The sequence below is a fragment of the Leuresthes tenuis genome, unplaced genomic scaffold (genome assembly GCF_036924035.1).
Source record: "Leuresthes tenuis unplaced genomic scaffold, fLeuTen1.0.hap1 SCAF_7, whole genome shotgun sequence".
Taxonomy (NCBI): domain Eukaryota; kingdom Metazoa; phylum Chordata; class Actinopteri; order Atheriniformes; family Atherinopsidae; genus Leuresthes; species Leuresthes tenuis.
The window spans coordinates 8,191,038-8,216,381 of NW_027325361.1; the positions used below are offsets into that span (position 1 = coordinate 8,191,038).

Genomic DNA, 25,344 nt, shown 5'->3' on the forward strand with positions numbered 1-25,344 from the left:
ACGGCAAATTTACATTTCCTGTAATTTCACTTCCACAGGCTTTGAGACACATATTTCACATGGCATTGTTGACCATAACTAGCTAGATCTGATTAAAAGTGAAATATTTTATCTTTGTTTCAATTGCGATTTCAGATAAGGCTTTTAAGTCAGATTGCTTGTCTTCAAAGGTAGAGTACTGGGTATTTGGGCTCTATAACTGCCCTAAACAGTTCCTCTTTATTCCTCGAGGAGCTTGAACAGGGAGGAAACTTTTTCATACTGCATTGTTCAAACCCTGTCAAGCTGACATAGTGCAATGCATAACATTTGGCTCATAATAGCTCACAGGCTGTATTTGGATTGGCTGTCATTACATCAGGTAATCACAGAGAGGCTTACATTAAACTGGCCCAGTCCCTGGCTATTAGATGTCCAAATGGCTTTCTCTAGCGCTGGCATGGAGCCGTGTGTTTTTAAAACGGCCTCTTCAGGACTCTTGTTAAAAGGGGGCAATACAGGGGACAAAGACGTCATTCTCAAAGTCCTCGAATAAGGTCTAAGGGAAATAATGAGGTTATACTCCATTAATGTTGTCTGTATGGGACTTTTCCTCGGCTCAATCCCCAGTGATTAACTATGATAATCAGGTTAAACTTGATGAAACCATTCTATCTTTACCTGTCTCTTACATAAAAATGTCACTGCTGCTTTGATTTCTAGTAGTAGTTTTTGTATCTTCAACAGCCATTTGAGAGAGCACAAAGCCACCCCACGACTTGAATAGATGGAGATAATGGATGGATGAAAGCCTTTCATTTCAGTTGTCGGTGTTCAATAAGTGAACATTTTATTATGATATTTTACACATTCAGTGTAACTGAATTCACTTTTTTGTCTGTATGCACAACTCAGGGGTGCCTATGCCTCTGATTTGTATGTCCTCTAGCAAAATCTAGTTTATGTCAAATTTGTCTGAAATTCATGTCCACTTAGAATAAAACCATCAACCACTGCAAATGAGGGCACATCTCAACACTTTTATGTTTTACCTAAAAAAAGGTCTGTTTCTTGCTTGATCATACTGCTGTCTATCTAGCCGTAAGTAGGGAACTTAAACTTGCCTTTCTAAAGCGTGACATCATCTATTGCTCATCCACCAGCATGGAACAAGCTTTGACAGGTTGTGCAGGGTTAGCAAAGTCTCAGACAATCTCCAAAAAGGCTGACGTTAATAGATGTAGAGGCACCACATGAATCATCACTACTTTTACACACTCAGTTTTCCAGGTCTGGAGCCAGGGTGTACAGATGATGTGCGAGGCTATAAAAACTGTTCAGTTACAGTGCATGATGAGTTGGAACATTTCTTCACTGACCACTGGGTTGAACCAAGCAGGCTGGAATAGAGGCTGGATCCTGTCCCGTTCTCTCTCTGACTCTTCTTATGTCTCTAAATCAAGAAGAAAACAAATACTCCAGGAGACACCACACTTATACGGTCCGTTGTCCTGTGGAGTGTTTGATGGAGAAGCTACTAGATCTTTGTCTAGAATTAAAGATGAAAGTGGACATTGAGGTTTTACGCTGTATTTGCTCAAATTTGATTGTTTACATAGTCAGCAGGCGTGTTTTACTTCTTTTTACTTGATTTAGCTCTGTTACTTCATTGCACAATTTATTCCCACTCCACATGTGATGGATTATAGATACATAAGTGAAGGAAAAGGTATGCATAGTCAAACCCTGTTATGTATTGTGAGTTGTATGCTGTTATTGTTCTGCTGACTAAAATTCCACATAATTTAAGGCCCCATGGACAAGACCAGGCAAATTTTGTATCCTTAGTTTGTGAGATGTTTTTTAAATAAATTCCAGGGAATTGGATCATTTTACAATGTTGCATGTTGTTCCCTAGTTGAACCTACAAGACATGGGTGTTGTCTACTTGTAGTGAAGATTTTCTTTCTTCTAATGAAAGAAGACTGGCCTTGAAAATATCCCACAATCCAGCCTTATAGAGCTCTTACAGCAATATGCTTCAGACCACTCACACTGACACACACACTGCACGGTTTTTACAGAGATGTGTGTTGGACAGGAGCTGCTGTAATGAGACCTGTATTGTCTGTCAGCTATTATAGGATGCCTTAGCCATGGCAGAGACTGTTCAGCGTTATCTGCTGATTGAAAAATGAGCAAAATATTTCAAAGGGTGACATGGGGAATCAGTCAAAAGCACAAATTATTCATAATATGGGATAAAAGATTTTTTTAAATCAGGCAAAACAAAATATAAGAATAATAGCTGATATTTTGGAATATTTTTTGTCCTTGTCATCCTTTCATTCCTTTATTGACTAAGACATCATTGCTAACTTTCTAACAAGACCCTCGCCGTCCTTGTATTGTGGTTACAGCACAAATCCTCAGGGATCTGGTTTTCAAAGAGACCTTTTTAACCCTAATCCACCCTAACATTAAAGTTAGATGACTTTCACCGTGCATGGTAGCAATTTTAATAATCTCATCCTACTTTTGACAGAATGAAGTTGATGCACATCAAGGGGGAGAAATAAGGCAGTGTCAGAAATGATCTCATAACTTGATCAGCCCACTGCTTAAGCCATCTGCTGCTGAATCCCCTTATTCTCTTCTGGGGCTCCTTATTACAAAGAAAACCATTGAAATGCATATTGGGTTAAATTGATCTGGGTGCTTTCTCTGAAAATTTAAATGGGGGTTTTAGGGGGAAACTAAGCTTACATATGATTACCATCATCTCACACATTTCTTCAGAATGCAAGCAGTCATGTCCAATTCCTTTCCAGTTTGACAGGTTTTTGGTTTGAATTTGCTTACTATGTTATATCACTGGAGCACAAAACCCTTTGTAGTGTTAAATTAACTGTGATGTGATATCATGTACATCTTTTATTCTGGTGTCATCTAAAAGCTCAAAACCATCAGAGGTTGAAACTCAAAACAGGCAAAGTTCTTGTGACGATGGAGACTGTTTTTTAATGAAGTTTGAGCCATGAGATACTATATTCTTAAAAATGTCATGTTTTGAAGTATTCCAGCCTCAGGCATGGAAGTATTGTTATGTCCAACGTGTAAAAGTGAAACTGAACACTCAGTCATACATTATAAAAATTAACTGCAGTCTGTATTTACATGTTCAATTGACCACATCTCAAGTCTTGAGAGCTTTTGGAAACTTTGGCTGCTTGCTGCTTTGTGTCCATCACCATTTCTAAAATGTCTTAATCTCTCAAATAACAGTGGACCAGGAACATGATATAGATTTTCTGACACACAGTCTACAGCATGAAATTCAACATGGAAGACCATTACACAAAAATGCACACAGCACAACAGGAAACTTGAGTGGTATTATCTCCAGATTCTGGTTAGCAGCATCTCTCCAGGGATTACTAAGAGTGTACAGAATATAGAGGAAAAGCAAGGAAGGGGACTACATGAGGTAGTAATATGTCCTGGACTCCTGGGCTTGGAAAAGATCAGAGATATCAGTGGCAAAGTCCTGTTGCATATGAGCAACAGTCGTATAGATCAAAACATACCTCAGATGATGATGTTTCCCTCTAATGAGCACATGTAGGTCACAATATGGGAGAAGCAGAGACACTAAATTGCAACCATTCTTTTCCTGCCTCCTAAAATGCCGGTATTATTCTTTGAAAGTGTTCTGTGTGTGCAGAGAGACACGCAGAGACAAAGCATGTGTGAAAATCAAGGAGTGAGTTGGGTAAAATGAACCAAGGTGTGGAGTTACACAGAATAAGTGAGGTGGGCTAACAATAATTGTAAACCTCTTGGATAAGTGTGTTATGGGGTATGTGTGACTGCTTAACATGTCTGCAGGCATGGTTGTTTAAGGCACAAGAGACCTTTGTCTTTTCTCTCCACTTCTTTATTCTTCCATCCATCTGTCTCTGTGCATGAAATGCATGGATGCAAAGTAGATTAGTTTCCGTGAGTTAAATATTTGAATGTGGTTTTAATATGTTGGGTAATTTATGTATATGATATGAAAGGGTACGCTAAACTGCACCAGATGGATCATTATCATACAATTCAGATATCTAAATTAAGCTCCATTAACAGTTTACCCATTCAAATTACTCTATTGTCCATTTTATCAAATGAAAATGTTTGTAGTGGCAGGGAATACTGTATGATAATACCTCAACTTAGAGAATGTGCCTGAATTTTATATATGTGAGTTATAGATAGTTGTGAATGTACAATATTCAGTCATCTCATGAACGGTGTTGTTTTTTTTACAATTAATTGAACACAGGATAGACATATAGGAACATACAGGAAAAAATATTAGTGCAGTAAGGAATTTAGAATATAGTTATAGCCATGTTGAATTCACTATTCACGTACTCACCGAATTTATCATTGGTATATCTTTGTGGCTTTTTCTTATGAGTGCATATTTTCATCCCTGTAAACACTGTAATTTGTAAATGATGTGTAGCAGAAACAGCCTGAACAAAATGGCTGCTCAGTGCTCCTCAGCTTGCAGTGGTCTGAGATGCTTTCTTTATATTATATGATTTATTAATTTAGAAATATTGACTATGACTTAGTTTCAGGGTCAAGTATATCTTATATTCCCATCTGATAAATTTATGATCATATTACAAATTTAGGGATTGCAGTCATTCTACATTTAGCTTGGGGGTGCCTGATTAACAAACTGGAACGCCCTTTCCCAGAAAACCATAGGGAATTCAGTATTTGAGTAATTGTAATTTAACTTGTAGTTCATTGTTGTTCACTAGTGGATCTGGACCTGTTTGTGCTGCAGACCTTTGTACTTAGTAGGGAATGCACAGGTGGAATTAATGATGGGCTGAGTTCCAATGAATGTCACAACAAGTTATGAAACTGAGCCAGCCAGTGCAGGACGTCCGCTAAATGGAATACAGCTTTAATTAATACACCTGTGCTTTCCGTATAGTGGTAGAGCTACGTGTCTGAAGTGAAGTTCCTTTCAACTTTACATTTATTTGAACTGTAGTCAAAAGCATAAGAAAAAAACACTCTTTGTCCTGACTTAAACGGCAATTAACACATTTTAATTTGAAGCTCTATTTATTTGCAGTATATGAGCTTGTGACAAAAAAAAAAAACCGTCCCCAAAATACATTTTAAAAAACGAAAACCATCCACAAACACGTTGCTGTCCAAACGGTTTGGTGGAAAAAGTGGAAAGCCTCCGTTGGGCTCTTGTAGTTCTTTTAGTGAACACACGGTGGCGAGACTCGTCTAATCAGAGCCACATGGCGGCTGCTGCTGTGGACACAAGTCTTCCACTGGAGTTTGTTGGAAGGTCTGCGCTCATTTGGGGAGAGACACAGACTCGGGGCAAAGTGATCCGGGCACTAGAGAAGGAAAATCAGAAACCAGGAGAGACGGAGACGTCTTTCCTCGTACGTCCTTATATCCAGAGAGTCCCTGTGCGCGTTGAAAGAGTGACGGGAGCAGCGCGCACGTTAGTAACGCACTAAATTTTGAGTCGTTCATTTCTTTTGGAAGGGCTCGAAATAAAATATTGTGCGTTTTGGATGTGAAAACCGTACAGGGGTTCAACGCAGATCCGGAGGAATGTATCCAAATCGGGTAGCGGTGAGCCAGCGTCATTGGAGATGTCCAGCCTGCGCTCTCTGGATCACCGTGCTCCTCCAAAGTGTCCTGGACCTGAGCGCGTCTGGTGAGTGTCGAGACCCTTTCCTTCCCTCGGAAATAACCCCCGTACTTCATCTGCCCCTCTGTTGGCTGTGCTGACTTGCGGTTCATCTCCATTCAACTATGTGCCAATCTTGACGAAAAATCACTCTTATTTACTTCCAGCATGTTCCTTATACGCTCAATACGATGTTTGTATAGACTCTATCGCTCTTTAAATACAGTTTTAAGTCATTGTGTTTATATTTTTCAAGACAATTCTGTTTGTTTTTCACTCCTAAGATCATCCCATTAACTTCCTCAAACTTGTGTGGCTTCTATATAAAGCAGAGCTGTTTGCCATCAGTCAGCTTCTCCTCTCATGCAAATGATCTTTGGTTTTTAGATTACCGACCTATTGTCATTCTGAAGCCTCGGCACGGGGAAAGACTTCACTCTATCATAGACTAGCGGGGGACTCTTAAGAAGTCAGCTGAATAGTCATTGTGCGCCTAACCCCCACCCCCCCAAATGCAAATCAGTTCAGAGATGAGGGATGCATGGAGGGGCATTTAATAGGCAAACAACTTCTGCTTTTCACATTCAGCTCTGCAGCGGTCATTAATGTCTGTAAAGGTAATAGGACGAGGATGGAGTTGGCATTTGAAAACGACACAATTAAATGAATCTTTCAAACCCACTGAGGCAATTCCCCTGTTTAATTTTTCGTCCCTTTTGGTTTAGACTACTCTATGTACAATCTTCAACTCCCTCCATCTCCACTGTGACTGTGTGGTATTGTGAGGTTGACTAATATAGTTTGATTGATTTCAGTTTGAATTAAATATGAATAGTTTATGAATCTGCTCATGGAAAGCATTTACATTTTTTTCCTTCACTTTTGAGGGTATAGTTTGTATCAAATGATCCTCCCAATCCAGATGGGTAGTAATGTGATTATCTGGGTTTATTTAGATTACCTCTGTCCTCCCTAAATGCCTCCGGTCTTAATTTACAACGATGCTGTACAGTATATGTTGGATTGAGATTTTGCTTTTTGCTGTGGCTCTACTTTTCCCATCTCTTTTCTCTGTATCTTTTGGCCTCTTTTTTGCCCTGAGGTAGAGAGGAATGTTAATCCACAATACTTAACAGGACGAGTTAGCTATGACTCCTTAAAATGAAGTTTCATGGAAGAATATGGAGTGGAGGGGAGCTAAGCCTCATGCTTATCGAGCTACTTGCGAATCTTGAAAGTGATTTGTGGAAACGACCACATCTTTTCCATGTTAGCTGTAAAGTGGAGCGGTAAAATCCACTCGGAAAATTAGATTTCATGTGCTAATACTTTCGTGTTATGAAGAAAAACTGATTTGTTTTGCATTCCCTTTCACTGCAAAATACAAACTACTGAATAACAAGCGTCACTATCTGTCTCCCTGATACAATCTGTAGCTGATGAGAATAATTATTTTGATATTTTTTCTCTACATCCAAATAGATGTAGCTTCACTGTTAAATGAATTGTTATGGACAAGAAAATGACAGCAATTAAGAAGCTCTTTATTTTCATTACGTCCACAAACTTGACTTTTTCTTGGCTGCATGTGAAGCATTTCCAGGATGATAACACTGGAAGTCTTGTCTCCTCTCAGGCTTGCTGTAATCGGAACAGTCAGAGGAACAACAGTGTGGTTCAACTGGAATCAAATGTGAGGAGAGTAGCTCAGCACCCTGTGATCAGTGTCTGTAATGTGGCTGTTCCATGGAAGCAAATGAGAAGAGCCCAAAGAACCTTGTTGTCTGTTTTTCTTTGCTTGTCAGTCAAAGGTCAGAGGTCATTGGTCTGTCACTGTAGTTAAGATTTCAGCATTTCCAGAAACAATCTGGGTTTCTTTGACCACATCAAGGGATTTTTTTTACACAGAAACGGCTGCATGAATTGATGATAAAACACACACCTTTACTTATGTATGACTTGTGTTTTTAGGACACTGTATGCACTTTCAGACCTTGTTCTTTTTTTGTACACTTAAATCTTTATAAAATATTTGATTGAACTAAGTGAGCAGGTCATGGAAACAATTTGGTATGTGTTTGTTGGATTACTGCAAGACCTGAATTAATGCCCCTTTATGTTCTGCCATAGTTGCCAAAAACAGTGGCGTAAAAATCAACTTTCAAGGGCAAATCTAAACACGGATGGAATTCTGTGGAACAGATCTTGATATTTTTTCTTGAAGGCATTGCTTCATTTGTCCACACTTGGTGGTCTTTTTTTATGCATTTGCTAACAACTGGAAGATAAATATATCCCACACAAAGATTTGCATGTGCTTGTGCCTTTCCTAATACGAATCCAGCTGTGCAACATTGGTTTATTCTTAATCTGTCAACCTGACGTTGAACCCAGGTCTGCAGCATGGAAATCAGATTTCAGCTGAAGTAGAGGACTCTCAGAGCAGAAGTTGGGCCTTTTTATGTAAACATAAGGTAGGTGCAGTATATTTTCAGAAGGGTCACAGTCAGGCCTCTATAAGCCACTGCCCTTTAGCTAAGTAATAATCTGTGACACATTCATAAAAAATAAAGTAACGACAATGTTTTCCATTGTGCCCTTTCTACATAAACTATGTAAGTGTTCCTGAACATGATACATTCACCTCTGAACGTAAACGGTCCTCTGAAGGGCAGCAACTAGGAGAAATCTGTTTAGAGTTGCATTTAGCCCTTTAATAACACTCAAAATGGCTATAAATCATGTTGGGTGGAACTGCCTCAGTATAGTTCTCAACAAGACACACTGTTGACAATAAAGGCACTTCACCCCTGGAAAGAACTATTTGCCTTCCAGGCTGAGAATGAAGGAGCTCTTCCAGCTTTGCCTGCTGCTATAATATCCATCTGTGTAGTCTATTTCTTCTGACATTTTCTTTGGTTCATATTTAGAAAGCAGATACAAAGATAGCAGCATACATTTTCTTCATGCATCCTTTAAAAATCTTTGTGGATCAGCCTGTCGCTCTGGAGATTTTAGTTTGCACAGTGCTTTTCATTACTGCGATATTGCTACAAATTTCTCTTTTATATGTGGTCATCATTTGGACTAGTTTATCCAGATGCTCTGGAAAATGTTTGGCTCTGTCATGGGCTGAGTGGTACATCTCTTTCAGATAGATGACTGCTGTGTTTAAAGCTCAACTCCCACTCCGCACGTTGCACACCACGCAGATTCGGGCCATCAAGTGCTGTGCATCCCTAAAAGCTTTTGGCAGACACAGAAGAATGTGGCAGGAGCTGTATGTGTGAAACAGATGTATGGGCTCTTTTTGAGAGGAGAGGGTTGAATTTTCTTTTTTTTGTTTCTTTTTTTTTGAGACGGCTCAACTCCATTTTGAGTGTGTCAAATTGGAAGAAAATCATAGACGTTAATTTAATCAACACGTAGCCATAAATCATACGGCCAGACACTGTTTTATGTCACTAATTTAAAACATTGGTGTGCAAACTATACATTGAACTCTGGCTATTACCTACTTCCCATTTGTTATTAATCACATGTGTTTGCCAAGGTTCAGCATGCCTCAGTGTTGCCACAGGGCAAACTATTTGAAGAAAATTGTTTGCTAATTGTTTAACTGATGTATAGCCAGCAGGTCATTTGCTCTAAATAATATTAAAAAAGTCTTAAGATATCAAATAACTAGTTTAAGTGAATTTTTAAATTTTTTTTATTACACTCTTATTGTGGTTGGTGTTTCCTAAACATGATTACCTCAATGATTGCAACTAACTACACAAACTAGGTATTTAAAAAAAGTCTCCTCATGTTGTGTAATTGAGTTGCTGGTCTTGTCCTGATAACATGTTGTCTGGAATTTTGAGAGGATGACCAGTTTTACTTCCTTGTATAGCGACAGTCTATGAAGTCAGGAAACGGCCCTTCTGTGAATGGTAAGTGGTGTAAAATTCCAGAGTTTGCGTAATATTGGCAGAACTATTCTGTTATTTCCACTAATCGAACTCAGTGGAGCATACTTGGGTTTTTTTCCGTGGTCAGAGTTCTTTGGAGAGGCAGTGTTTAATCAAAGACTAAACGCAGTTCACTCAGATCCTCGTTGTGAGGCGTTTGATAAAGTTTCTGCCACTGCAAACTGCAGCCAAGCATGAAAACCTTTTTCCTGCAATTTACTGTCTGCTTAAGAGGCCAGTCTGTTTGAGAGGAAAAAAAAACGGCCTGCACAGGCTATGGGCGAAATCCAGACCTTCATTAAGAAAGGGGTCAAAACAATGGTTCAGGTTTTAATGCCATAGTTGAGAAGCCTGTGCATAGGTGACAGTGTTTTATTTGAGGCTATGGACTGAAAAGCTGTAAAAGGGTAGTGTTATTTCTCGCCAAAGTGCACAACAGGATATATTTATTGGCTAAATGATATTTGGTTTTTCCATTGATTGACTTGCACTGTATATACCCAGCTACACATTTAAAAGCTTTCTATATGTTGCACTCAATACCTTCTGTGTTGATGTCTTTTGACTGCTGCCTGGAAGACAAATTACTCCTGCCAAATAAAAAATGTTCTCTGCGATCCTTTATACACGCGACACAATGAGTCCTTTGCTGCAGTTGTAAGGCAAGCTGTAAGTGTGAGAGTGTGCTGACGACAAAGTGACACTTTAAGAGTCTAATGGAATAAGCCACACATACAGCATATCAGTTTCCCATAAGGACTGAAAAAACTTGGAGCTCTAGGTATAATTGTTTTATCAAATTACTGATTTGCGATTGTCCTCCACTGCCACCTTTGCCCCAGCTTAATACGTGGACATTGTGCGACACAATATTTAACAGGTCTTAGGATGAAACATGGTTTTTTAAGTTCCCCTGTATGTGTCGGCGTAAATCTTTTAAACCCTGTTTGCTCAGCATTAAGGACCTCAAAAACTCCCACTGCAAGCAGACGGGCGGATCTCCGTTCACCCACAGTTAGGTCTTTGTATCACACCACGCTCTCTCCAAGGTATTAAATACCTCCAACTTTATGGGCTTCTCTGCCAAAAATATTTGAAAATTTATTTTCCACAAAATGCGTTTTCACTTAATCAGCTTTTTTACTGTATTGCTCCTGTGTCTGTTTGATGGTCATGAAACAATGTTCACCCCTTTTCATGAAAAGTAATCAAGTCTGCATAATGATTAATAATTACTCTGCAGATTTCTTTGCAATTCACTTCATTATTGACCAAAGTGTATCTGATGCTGTGGACTGAGTAAACGTTCGAGTCATTCTGCTGCTTTTCTCTCTCTCTGTGGGAGATCATCATGTAAGTGTAGCCAAATTCACTGCGTAGACATCGTCTTTAAATGACTTAAATAGTGATTTTTAAATTTTTTTTTAAAGTTAGAATTGGACAAAAGAAACAAAGACAATATGTGAACAAGAGCAGGGAAGCTACTCTGCTATTTTTTTTTACAGAGATGAGATGAAACTTTGAAGCATGTTCAGAGTAGTTCATTTCATACATTGCCCCTAGTGTGTGATGTAAACATGCTCACTGATAAATTGATTATTCTATAGAGCTAATAAAAGTAGTGATCACCCATCACAGTTCAAGATATTCAACAACTCATTCAGTTGTCTGGGTTTGTTTGACCACTGTTCAATCCCCAAAGAAGTCATTTGCAGAGACGAGTTGTCTGTGTTCCTCGGAAGAGTTTAGCAGGTGAAAGACTGTTCAAATTAGTACACACAGAACTACTTTCAGCTTGGTGGAACTTCGAAAAAAGTCAGCCCTCTGTCACCCAACCATCATGGGCATGACATCAAAACTTCTTGGCGCTCCTGTTATCTGGCTGGCAAATAAAGACCAATGCTGGCGCTCTGCTTATTTTTTTCCTGTACTTTTGACACCGTCTTGTCTGTATGTTTCTGTCTTTCTCTCTCACACACTGTGTTTATCCCTCTCCTGTCTTTACAGTTGGCCCACTCAGTGGCTCCTCCACTTGGCCCTTCTTGGCTGTCTGACTGACATGCTGCTCTGGGCTGAACACTGCGTTTATTCAACAATAACTGGGAGCAGAGTGGCTCCTGCTCTCTGCAGGGGCACAAAAACAACAACTGATACAGGCTTCTGGCAGATACTAGTTGCTTAGACACCTTTAACATGACCAAGAGGTATCTTTCTCAAGTTAAAGCAGAAATATTTTCTACGCGTATGGATGATTAAGTGGATTTTTTATATTTTTTTTGTAATTTCCATTATCGATCTTGATATATGATCGAGACTACATGGGAGCCTCTTTTTTTTTTTTCTTGGCAAATGTGGTGCTGTGGTTATGCAGCAAAAGCACTGGACCATCAGCTCCACAGAGACGTTTGTATAAACTCATCACTCTGCATTTATTAATAGAACATTATTGCATGTCTTTTTTTCAAAGTTGTATTTTTCCAAAATTGTTCTTGGCAGTTCCATCACTCAGCTCTCTTTTTTTTTCTATCTTTGTTTTCAAAGCTTTCACACAAACACAAATGTAGTTCTGTGTAATGTGGAACTTCAATCCTCTTGGAATTTGAATTGTTAAACCAGAAATGTTTGGACTCCAGGAAATTTAATTTTACGGGGCATCTAATGATTTGTGTTTAGAGCGATTTAACTTTGTTCCTTCTCTTTTAATGTGTGTATTCTTATTATTTTTGTTTCAGGGATTAGTATTAGTTTGTTGTGTTGTTCACCTTCTTATTATTGGATATTATTTAGCTTGTATAACATAAAGAGAAAAGTGTGTTTGAATGTCTTTGGTCTTTCATTACCTTGTAATTGCATTTAGCAGCTATAGGGAGAAGTGTTTAATCCTGTTGTGGCCTGAAGTTGAGAAGTGTTGCCTTTTGAGGATTAGTTCCTCTAAATAGGTTTTAGTTAAAGCTTCCACCTTAATAAGGCTGCTTGCCGACCTAACAGATTTAGGTTCATGCTATAGTATTTCTAACGCTGTGAATGTCTAAGCCTTTCATTATTTATTAATCATTATTATAATTACACTATACATATATATATATATATATATATATATATATATATATATATATATATATATATATATATATATTGAGATATCTATCTATAGATATATTCATTATCATATCAGAAAAGCAGTTTGAGTTCTGCTTTTATTTTTTTAGGTTCTCAAACTAAAATTTTAGAGGTCAGCTATTAGTTTGCATGATTACATCATGGTTTTTAATGCATGTTTTGCATTTCGCAGCATTTCAGCCAACAATCCCAGACAAGAAACCTTTTTTCTTCAAGGAACCCTTTTTATATCTCTATGGTAGAGTATAAGTACAAGTATGGTGAACATTGTTGCATTGGGAACATTGCATTGTTCCACTGAAATGTGAGAATGGAATGTCTTCATCACTGCTGTGTCGAGGCAGGGGCTCAGCAGTATATTGAGAGACTGTGAGAAACTATATTGAGAAAACTCTTATGCCTTTGCTTTGAGGTGTATTTTTATTTTTACCCCACGAAATGCAACCCCTGTGAAAAGACTTCCAAAAAAGCTTCCAAGACTCCTGGTTACTAGTTAAGTTACCAGACGTTTAAAAAAGATTGATGGAAATGGTGTCATTTGAAGAAAAACAATGCACCCAGTTTTGCAAAAATGTTTAACGCTTGCTAGAAGTGTTGCTAGAAGTGTGTTTTTATCAGTGCCAGTACTAACTGATATGAAAGATATCTTTTCACTTTTGTCCTTATTACTGGGTGGCCTTACGCTGCAGGAAATGCACATGAAATGGCTTACAGAGGTGAAGGGAGAACAATGCACTTGTCGAAGCTACTGGTTTAGTGTAGACATGTTCTCAAATAATGTAGAAAACTATTAGCATTAGCGCAGACATGGCCTTTGTGTGTTTGTTCAACCAAAGCCTTTTGTGACATTGTTCTCTGTGCAAACACTGCACTTACACCAGCAGCTAGTGTTTACCCAACCACTTAAATCACACAAAAGACACGAGAGGTCTGCCTTGAACTAGTGACAGTGTCCTGTTGTCCCGAGGATCTCAGACTTTCACATAAGACTGAAGAGCACTGCCTTAAATGTTGCTGACAGAGCAAACCAGTGTGGAAACATTATTGCTCCAATTTGCCAGCATGATTTATGTAAACGAGCTCTGTTTGACTGTCCTGTGGCAATGACATTCAACGGGACCAAAGCTGTTGTGAGAACATGCAACCACAAATTAAACCATGAATAGAAAAGGGCACAAAAAATCATACCAATGTGACTTGAATAGAAATTCCCTTTTTACCCATTCTAATCTTGTGTTGACCACATTGACCAAGGAATCCTGAGTTGAAGAACTTTGCAACTGTGAGGGTACCATTAGTTAAATGTCCATCTACCAAACCACTGCTGGTTTGGCTTCTGGCTACGTCAGCACTAGCTGTGTGCGGTCATTCCATCTGACTCCCCCCACCCCCCCGAAATTCTAGCTTGGCAATTGTCGTGAAATTGAAGCAAACTTAGCATAGCATTGTTAGAAGGCAGCAGTAAAGGCTGCGATATGCATGGCTGTAGCAAACTGTAGTGTTTGCAAGAAAATCTGACAAAGAGGTATTGCTTACTCTTTTCAAATGGGTATGTAGCAGCTTTTGTGTTTAATCTCTAAGTGAAAATGGCTCATAAATCATGCAAGTAAAATTTATTCTACACCCTTTCCTTTCGGCTTTAACTTCACCACAACTTCGAAAAAAATGTCAATGCAAATATACCAACAATCCTGGGTTAAGACTGTCACCATACTGTCATATTCACTCACAGATCTATTAGTTTGATGGCTTCTCCTTAGGGCAGCTTCTACCATGGCAAAGTTATTGATGTCTTTGCAGTCTTACTCTCCATATTATGGGTCTGCTTTAAACAGAAGGTGAGTGCAGTGAAGTGGATAAAAAGAGTGGAAGGATGTAGTCAGTCGTTTTGAGCTACTGACTCTCCAGATGGGTTAAGCAGAGGTTTGTAGAATCACTAAGGTTCTGTGTGATGTCTAAACGACTGGGTTTTTGTGGTGAAATCTGCAGGAATGGTAATGGACGGTTACGGAAAAGTCATAGAGCAAGAATCCGCCTTTGCGTTGCTGTGGCAAAACTCATGATACCTTCTCAACTTTTGTCTCCCCCTCAGTCCCTTCACTCATGAAGAGTGAACTCTGTTTTTAATCAGTTGGTATGAGAGAGAATCTCCCCAACTGGGACACTTGTTGCCCTCGCCCTCTGCAAAATCTGCCCCAATTTGAGGCAAACTTAAAAAAAATAAATAAATAAAGTGTTGACGAGAAAATTGAGTCTACCCATTAAAGCTGTTTTTTCATATTTTAACTTTGAACGGCTGCTTTAGAGATGTTTATCAAAGCTGACTCCGACTTGGAACCAAACCTAGTTTAAATTTACTTGCTGGTATGATTGTGTTTTGCATGCCAGCAGTCCTCTCACACCTAACTCTTATTTTCCTGTCTCTCTGTATATCTGTCATGGGCTTTACTTCCCCTCTCCTACTTCTCTCAAAGAGCATTGATTTCAGCAGAGCAGGAAATGAAACTACATTGCCCTGCAACTCCCAGCAGGAGCGGGAGACAGAAGGAGACAGAGTTTCATAGAGTATAAGAAGTCCAATCGTAGTTTTTCAGAAAGGGATGAAAAGATTGATAGTCTGAGGAGGTGAGTTGGGCTTGTGATGGACCTGGCTCAGCTCAGAGAAAGCTGAGAAGGCAACGAATGTTATTGAGATGAGAATATATTTTCATAGAGGCATTTGACTGACAGCAGGCTTGAACTGACTTTAGCTTGTATCATTCTAAAAGCTGAAAGAACTGACTTGTGAAACACAATAGAAAACTGAAGATAACAAATAGCCACAGAGCTATTGTGTGAAAGAGTGCTCTCACTTATTGGGGACTTGTGGCCCTGACCTTCATCCTTCTATCAAAAGTCAATGATCCTCTCCTCAGAGGGGCCTATATAAGAGGCTTAGGCCCGCGTGATTTCATTGCGTGTTTGTTTAACCTCTGCGTGGCTGCCTCTGCAGTGCTAAGCTTTCCCCACAAGAGCTCATTACTCCTCATCCTTCTGTCTCTAAACCATTTCACCCAGCTATTGAAGCAACTGGAACATATGTTTGAGACCCCATGTTTATGTGCACTATTAAAGCCTTTGTACTGATGAAAATTGTGCACAGTCTTAAAATGTAAGTGAAATTCATGCCCTACAACGTAACCACTTTTACAGGGTTAAACCTGGAATTGTTGAGCAGTGCATACCAACGTTATTTCCTAGCAGCAGAAAACAGATTTCCAGCATTGGTCTCACACTAATCTTTGGTGGAACATAAAACCTGTCATAACCTTACAATCGTAGTTGGAGAAAAGGAGAGATGGCACAGCTTCAACATCTTTTCAGACATTTGCCCACAATCACAGTACACTTAAATAGAGTATTTATTGAGCTTTTCATTGAGATGTACAAATGTTTATACTGTTGCATACAATGTGCAACAATGTTTTTGCAAGAAGGCTGCAGCCTGTTCCTGTAGATCCACACTACTGCACTAAGACACTGCGGCTTTCATGTTTAATTTCTGACATGCTAAGTTGACGCTTTGAGCTCACCAATGGGTGGACACACTGATTCAGAATGGACTTAGTGATGACCATTTGGAACGAGAGATTGTTGTGGGTGTGATTCGTGGCTGTTTGAATGGGGGCTTTAAACAATGTTGGAGTTAGTCAGAAGTTTCCACTCCTGGTAGCGTTCAACAGCTTTGGCCGTCTGTCATTTCATGGCTTTGACTTCTGGTAGAGTTTGGCAAAGTAAGAGTTAGTTTGAGCTTCCCTCCTTTTCCTCTCACTTTTTGCTTCCATATGGTCTTTGTATTGATGTTTTCCTGTCCTTCCTGAAACCTCACCAAAGCAAGGAGGCTGTTATGAGAGGTGTTTGTGTCCTTGTCTGTTCAGTTTTATCCTGGAGCGTGTTATAGTCTGGCTCAGCGTTATTTGTTTGTGTCCTTAACCAGACAGCCGTGACCCATTGTCCCCCCGCTGCCCTCTTTTGCACCCTTGAGTTTTATTAGTTCATTCACTCTTTAATTTAAACCTGATTTAACTCCAGCCAGCTGCTCAGCTCAAGCTTCTCATGATCGCCCAGAGCAGGAATGGACATTGTCCTTTGTCCTGATATTATTTTTTTTTTTGCATGCACACATACTTGTGAGTAAACAGATGTGCCCCTTCAAACATTTTTAGCACACTAAAATTAAAACATTTCCAAGCATCAGACTTCATTATATCATTGCTAAAATTAACTGCTGTAATCAGTTGACCTTCTTTGGTTCACTTGGTGTCATGCAGACAGTGTTTATTTGACAGTCAAGTGACTGCTGTGTGATCAGACTTCAGACCAAAAAAAGGATTTTAATAGACTGAAGCTAGATGAAATCTGAGTGCTTACTGTAAGCACTGCCAGTTAATGAGAAAAAAACATAATATGAAAGCACAAAAACAGCTCTTTTATGTGGTCTTGTGTTTATTCTGCCTCCGTGTTGGCTGTAGACCTGTGAGATAATTTGAGGAAGGAACAAATTTCCTGCTCACTGCCCTCCATGTTTAATTGGCACAAGCAATCCGTTGCTAATAAGTGCACTGTAAGCTTGTAAATGGGTTTAGGAAGTCCCGACACTGGTGCTTGCTGAATGAGCTGCATCATTCTGTTGTTGCAAAAACTGTTTTGAGAAATAAGCAGCAAACACTCCTAACTTATAATGCAAAGATTACTCATGGGTGGGATCAAACTTAAAGAAAAGCGTTATTTAAAAGTGAGTTTTTGCTGGTGTTGCTTAGCAGATGGAGCCTACATCTATACCCTCAGCATGGGCTTACACAGTAATGTAGCCAGTGTGATTGGTGGTATGCATTTGGAAATGTGCACACCCTGTGTCCCAGTGTTGGTGGTCTTGGAAAGTCACCAAGATCCACCCGGCAGCTCTGTGATGTGAAAGCAATTAGCAGCCAGTGGTTTTACACAGTGCCGATATGTGAGGAATAACAAAGGGGAATGTAGGTCATGAATGAGCTGTAGGTACAATGTGTGGCTGTTGATTCTTCAAGGAGGGTGTGAAATTACCTCAATCTATTAAGGCACTCAATTAGTTACAGATGTACAATAACCACAGATTTGCAGCAAATATAGCAATAACTTATCTCCCATATGTACACAACCTCTTATTTGTCTTATGTCTTATTTGTTCATAATGATTATGAATAAAATCCATAAAGACAAAAGATAGATCACACATAAGACCACAAAATAGGAACACAAATGTGCCTAAATGGATTATTTGATAGAGAAATCATTTTTGAATTCTTGTGAAGGCTCACTGTAGAATCTCTTAAATGAATGGGTTGTAGTGAGTTTAAACCCAGATTTACTCAACTCCCTGCAGACCTCTTTGATGTAGTCACTCTCCCTTTACATCATCTGACATTAATTTTAATGAGACGGACGTGCCCTCGATAAAGATCTGCCTCTCACTCTTAAGTAGGAATACAGTAAATCTGAGCCACACACATATTCTCATCGGTTGAGCTTGAGTCTCTTTTACATGTGAAGCTTTGGTTTTGCACATGCCTGTTTACAGTGTGCGATGAGGGTCCATGCCCACCGTCACATCTGGCAGTTTTTATTTTTTTCATGAACTGCTAGATGAGGGGAAAAATACTCGCAGCTGCCCCCAGGAACGCTCACCTGGAGCTGTCGTCTTTGTTTTTTCCTCTCACTTTCTGTTTTTCCCAATGCTCTTTACAAAACATGCAGATACACACACTTTACGACACTTTACGACCTATGTCAGATTATGCCTGCCTCTTTTTCACCCCAGCAAGGACTGAAGATGAAAACCAGCTTATGATTTGCCCATAAAGATCATTATTTTTAGTAATGTCTTCACATAACCTCGGAAGTCACAATAAGACGAGATGACGAGAGACAGTTTTGCAAGGGGACATGCGTAGCAGGAGAGACTGCAGCTTCTTCACATGGTAAAGTCATTTTCACCCTGGCTGTTTTGGGAAACAAAGTCCAGGAGAAGCATCCACCCCGCCCACACATCACCTCAAACTCCCAGGTGACATATTTCGCCTATCTGAAAGGTGCAGAACTGGTACAAATCAACCCAGAGAGCTGAAAAGCAGCTTTCTTTCTCAAGCGATCCTCCAAGACCTTTGCCTCTCAGCTCTATCGGCAAGTCATAAACTATACAGTGTAACTAGAAACACAGGAGTGCACAACGAGAGGATGAAGTGGACCTGAAGAAAAGAGAGGGGAAAGATGAGAAATTCAAAGACTGGAAATGAAAAGTAAACAAAGTAGAGTTGTTGCCAGCTGTAGCTCAAACTCTTAACATATTTATATATATATATATATGTATGTGGACTTGACATTGTACATTAGGAGTGACCTTGATTAATGAGAAAAGTCATTAGGGATTGTGCTGCATGTTCAGTGTGTTTTAGAGGCAGAATTCCTAACTCATGCTGCATTTAACGTCTTAGTTCTTTCCAGGCTGTGTCCAAATAAAGCATGTCTGCACACTTAATAAACTGAGAAATCTCTGAGGTGTCTTTACCTGTATTCTGAACTGTACCATTCAGCTCTGACATCTGCAAATGTAAGACTCCTTTAACAGCAGCAATCTGCACCTCTTAGCCTGGTTTCTACAAGTTTTCACAGTTTGCCATTTACATTATATGCTTTCATAGTCATTTTATTCTTTCCCTGTTTCTTTTTTCTGTCTTGACCATCTTTTTTGTTATCTCACCAGGTATATGACAGCTGTTTTATTGCTTCCCTATATACCAACTCCTATTATTTTTCTTGCCCACACAAGAAGAAAGCCTCCTTTGCCACCTAAAATAATTTAGGCATAGCATCTATCAAAGCAGGGCTCAAAACTGAGATTTAGTCAGCTTACTGCCTTTCACTCTTAAACTAAACCATCTTTTTAGCATTTCCATGTTTCATACTATTTGGACACTGGATATACAAAGAAGCACTACTGTAACAGATGTATGATATCTATGAGGAGCGTTAGACAACAATGTAATCCCCCAGACTGCATGCATGTCTTCTAATATCTTACCTACAGCACAAAAAACATGTCTCTTCAAGTTTATTACAGTCATCACGTGTTGCTTGCTCAACATCAACTAGGTTCCCATCAGGCCAAAAAAAGACACAAAGAAATTATTTGAAACTATGCTAAATTAGCATTCTGATCATTTTTACCAAAACAGAATTCTATGAAAATAACAGCACTTTACACTTTTTTCTTTAGTTGTAATGCGTTGTGATAATGCCGTTCCTTCCAAAGGATCTGTATCCTCTCACCTCTGACAACCTGGAAATTGTTCCCCCCTCAGTCATCCTCCTGGATTTTCCAATTCCTTACACACACATTAAGGGGAGAAGGAAGCAAGCAATGAGTGGGGAAACGCAGCCTTGCATGCAGAAATCTTTTATCAGTTGGGGTGATGTATAAATCCAGTATTTTGATATGTATGTCCCTTTAGACTAGCTTAAAGGAACCATGGATTTCTCATTTGATGGTTTGGGCTCCTCTATTCTCATATCGCACATCTTTCCTCCTCATCATAGCAAGGAGGAGCCAAGAAATGAGGAAGGCAAGGAGATGTGTTGAAAAGCATGATAGGTCTGAGGGTTAGCAAATCATTGAAAATGAAGCTTACAATTTTTTTCTCTTCTTTTTAGATGTATCTCAAGCACCAAAGTCATCTGTTCTTTGTCTGTATATTTTGATTCAGGCTTTTTTTACCCTTTCCTTTTAGGCCATATGTTTTATGGCCATATATTTTTCTGTTCCAAAAAATTAGTGTCTGGCCTTTGCACTTTGTTTGTTAGGAGTTCAAACCAAATGATCCACAAGTAGAATAGATCATAAGTCATCAGGGTGGTGTCCTGCAGTGAGGAGACCCCTGTTTAACCAAGTGAGCATCCACACCCTTCACGTGTCCATAATTAAGACGGTGAACGCCTACCAGCCCTCTGAGAGGTCATTATTAACTGACACGGCTCTCTGATGTCCTTGCAGAGTGCAGAAAATGAAAGGAGAATGTTTCTACTGGGAAATATAAAGTAGCCCATGCAAATCAGCGCACTTCCTCAAAATCTCTCAGGCTAGTCCCATAAGTGCCACTGGACCACCAAGATTTCAGTCAGACATGCGTCTCAGCTGGCTCTCTCAGTTTAACCCTTTATTGTCCTGCTGTACCATTTATATTATATTATATATTATATAGATTATATTTAGCTGTGACTATCCTATATCTAGTATTTAGGTATGTAAGGCAAAAAGAAAGTATTTGTTATGACGTAGGTTTTTCATTTTAATTTTCTTTTTAACATAAATTGCCACCCTAACCATTTGTTTAAAAAAAAAGCATTAATTCTGATGATCATTGCCATAAAGTTAAATAACAGTGCAAACACTATATCTCTGCTTTGGAAACCCTGAGACTGGAGTATAAATGATCTGGGGTATTATTAGCTCTTTTGTCTGATAAAGACACTTTAATCAAAGCCACTGATTGTCAGTATCTGTAATCTTACACATGATGTCTGACACAATGTTGTTTGTTTAGTTTGACACTAACTTGAATCATTGACACAATTCCTTTTTGTTTAATTATATATTTCTGTTTTCAAGTTTTGAACAGAGATTTGATTGAGGTTTACTTGTTTTTGTAGATTTACTCAAAAGTGACAAAGGTCAAGAGTCAAAGACCAACAACAAAAGTTTTTTGGAGAAAAAAAGAATAAAAAAAAAAAAAAACAGATTAGACTAAAAATACCCATCTAGATTATCTTGGTCTTTGTGCCTGTTTTTATAATCGCGTAACCATTTGGAACTGCTGTTGGATTAAATAATTCACTGTATTTACAGCTGAAAACGTTTTGATTTGCCATGATATCTTTCAGTTGTTTATAGGTCCCCAGCTTCCACTTATTCATGACCACATGGCAACTATTTTGTCTGTTTTTGTGAATGCTGAGTTAAAATGGAAGAAGTGAGAAATTCACAGAACTTTAAAGAGTCCTGGAGCGTAAGCTAATGATGCATTCAAATGGTGAAAGAGAGATAGGCTGCATCTGTGTGCTTTTAACAGAATGCTGCATTAAATAAAGCACCTTTGGGAGACCTTTACAACACACTGTTTGAAGCCTGTAACCCCTCCACGCCTATGTTTTGACCATGTATGAAGTATATGTTTTGGAGACTTTGTATCCACTTTTCTGAAAAGATGAAACAATGAACAGGAATTTCAGATCAGCTTTGCAGATGTAAAGTTAATGTTGGTGCTTTCAGCTTGATGTTTAATTAGTGTTTGTCAATTAAAGGAGAAGGTATGAGGCCAGAAGATGGAACAAGTGGGGAAAAAGGGAGTGACTAAACAAGGCAGGGAAAGCTAGAGGGGTACATTGCAACTAATTTATATCCTGTAACATCTGGTTATGTTACTGCAAGTAAATGTAATTTTAGGCAAAGCAGCAGATGATCAGGGTGGTATATGAGGTACTTACTTAAAAAAGAGTGAATGAAGAAGGGAGGCTGGGCCAATAATAGAATGTAAGATAAAGGGGCAAAGCTTTTATGGGGCATGGAAATGGTGTGAAAGGAGAAGGGGGAGTTAAAAGCTGTGGTTGGTTTGAACCCCCCCCCCCTTCAGTCGAGATTTTTAGAGCTTTTTCAGGTGAACCCAAGCGCCTCTGAAATTTTGTTCAAAACTCCTGATCACATTATCTGGACTATTTGCCAGTTTTTATAGAAATTGTCACCATCCCATAAAGGCCGTATCTGGAGAGAATTCAGAAAATGTGATTTGTTATCAACACTACTTTTGGTCTAAGGTGCTATCTGTCCAGTTTGCATCTGACTGAGATGGACAGATCGAAGTGATGGTTTGATTTGACCATATATGTATTACATGGTGTATCTCTCATTGAGTGATAACACGGTGGACTGTTGTACTGTTTTCTTGTGGTTTTCAAAGTGGTTTATATACTCCTCCCAATTATTGCTTTGATGTAAACGTTTTGACTCTGACTTGTGCTTTGTTAGTATTATCTTTGAATATATTGATTACTCATGTCAAACGATTATTACAAGGATTATGATGCAATAGTCTGACCTCTGAAGCTGATACTGCAATATGAATATGTTTGGGGTTTTGCCAAACTAAGATGGATATAACAACTTTTATTTCAACATACACCTATTAAAATTCTCTTACGAGTAATAAGTTGCAGTTTCAGGTGAACATTTTATTTGACAATAAAACATTTTTGACTTGTTTTTAAGAATAAAATGTGCTCTATAAATAAATGTGAACTATTGATTTATTAAAAGTATTAAGAGGATAAATTAAAGTGCCAGGTATAAAAAAACCAATTAATTATTGTTGACCTTTTATAGTGTGTGTGCACATATGACAACATCAATATTCTGTGCCTATGTTTTGCAGAAAAAAGTTTAAAAACAGATGAACACCGTTTCTTCTCCTACAGCTCAACAGCACCAAAGAAGCAGTGTGTACATATGTGTTTTTCCAGTTTAATATGCATATAATTTCTGGCTATCCTGCCCTCATAATGACAGAGGCAACAAGTTATTGATTCAAACCTGTAATTTATCAGGGGAGAGTGAAAAGTTACTTTTATAGGAAAGATTTATAAGTCACATTCTCATTAGCCGCAGAACATCCCTAAAGGTCAAATCCTAAACTTCCCCCCAGCTTATCCTTCATGTAGTACCACCAAGGTGTGTCTGATCAAACCAAGATTTAGTCTGTGACATGACATCTCCAAAAATACAGTGGGAGTCAGAACAATTGAAAATTATTTAGCAACAATATTTTGGTGTTTCTTCCATTCTGATAAATAAGAACAGGAACCACTCCTCAGTGTCTCTGTTGTCACTGGATGTTGAGTACACAACATATGTCTGAGTGTGTGCTCACTATGAGTGCCTCAGACCCTTGGACCAAAACAATCAGCTTAAAGGTTCTACAACGCATGAAAAATGTTACTGACTTCTTGATCTCCAGACCAAAATGTATTTGGGTCACTGTTCATATATACTGCTCAGTAGAGCTTCAAGGAATAACTGCTCACCGACAGACTGGGTGACTGCATCTGTAAGGTTCCCAGCCATGACTAAGGGGCCTTCAATGTTTTGGAAAAGAGGGAGCCTTGGACCAGTGACCCTGTGCATGAATAACGGGGCAAAAGGGCAGCAAGGATAGGTGGAGTGGAGATAGCTGAAAGAGGCAGCTCAAGCAGAAAGAGAGGGAAAGGGGTTAAGTGGAGGCAGGTGTTCCGTGACAAACCTTACAGCCCCCCACCTCTCCTTTTACTTTAGCTTGCTCCATCAACAGAGGTCCACTGAGAGTTCAGAAAACGAGCCCAAGAACAGACACTTGTTAGTCACTTTCCTCTTTCTCTTTTACCTTCTTTTGTCAGCCCTTATTCAATCACCTTATCCCCCTGATCTAATCTATTCCACCAAATTGCAGCCTATTCCTTTCATCCCAGGCTCCTTTCCATGGGACTCCCCTGTGTATTCTCCAAGTTGCTGCAGAACCACCTGGCTTTGTGGTTTAATATGGTATAAAACTCCTGTTGCTTTAAGCAGATAAACAGCGTTCTCACTGCTTCACAATGTATGACCCAGCTGGCAAATTAATTTAGATTGGATTGACTTAGAAGTTGTGTTCTGTCATCGTGTTCCAGAGGTTATTAAAATCCAGCTCAAGAGTTGAGCAGAATAGTGCACAAATCCAATTCTAATTGATGGAAAAATGGGAAGCGCATGATTTATGCCATTTTGTAATTATGTTAAATTAAATCAGTCTGTGATTATGCATTTTGCCCTATTAGTCAGCTTTTTATTTTTGGACACTGTTCTATTTGACACACTTTTCACAGTTCATGTCACAGATAGTATTACAATTACAGTTTGTGCAGAGAGTTCTTATTTAGACACCCTTTTCAGCCTCACTCTATCGGTCAGATGCTAAATCTTTGACTTATCACTGGGTTTTGAGGAAGTTCTGTAGAAGGATGTATTAAAGTTTTAGAATAGTTTTGATTTGCCTAATAGAATTGCTAAATAGCTTACATTTATTCATGCTAGCCACTGGTAACTGAAAGCCTCAGGACATTTTTATGACTACACATAATTTGTGGAGAAGGTGAAGATTTATAACAAGTTTGCAACAAAAGTATCCCTGCATTGATGAATCAAAAATGGTTTCTTAACTGCCGACACAAAGCTATCCTTTGAATATTTTCCAAAAAAAAAAAAAGACTCTGAGGCTCTATCGTGTAAATGATACTGGGTGCATTCAATGTTGCTGGAATACTTTGAAGTTGTTATGACAAGTGACTTATCATGTGTGTCTGCCTGTGCGGACAGAGGGGATGATGCTTATGTCTTTGAAACTCTTGTTAGTTTTAGTCCTACAGCTGCAGATCCTTTTTGTGTCCTTGAACAATGTGTGACAACAGTTGATGTCAGTTAAACATCTGGAATTA

At 38.9% G+C, this 25,344-nt stretch overlaps 1 protein-coding gene across 1 annotated transcript in view; it reads left to right on the forward strand.

Annotated features, from left to right (window-relative positions):
* The first annotated feature begins 5,319 nt into the window (after positions 1-5,319).
* The window catches only part of ror1 (receptor tyrosine kinase-like orphan receptor 1), a 116,909-nt gene continuing 96,884 nt past the window's right edge, over positions 5,320-25,344 (forward strand). Inside the window, exon 1 of the mRNA XM_072389101.1 lies at positions 5,320-5,731. Within this exon, the coding sequence (XP_072245202.1) occupies positions 5,626-5,731 (106 nt within the window). The 5' untranslated portion in view covers positions 5,320-5,625. The remainder of the gene's footprint in view (positions 5,732-25,344) is intronic.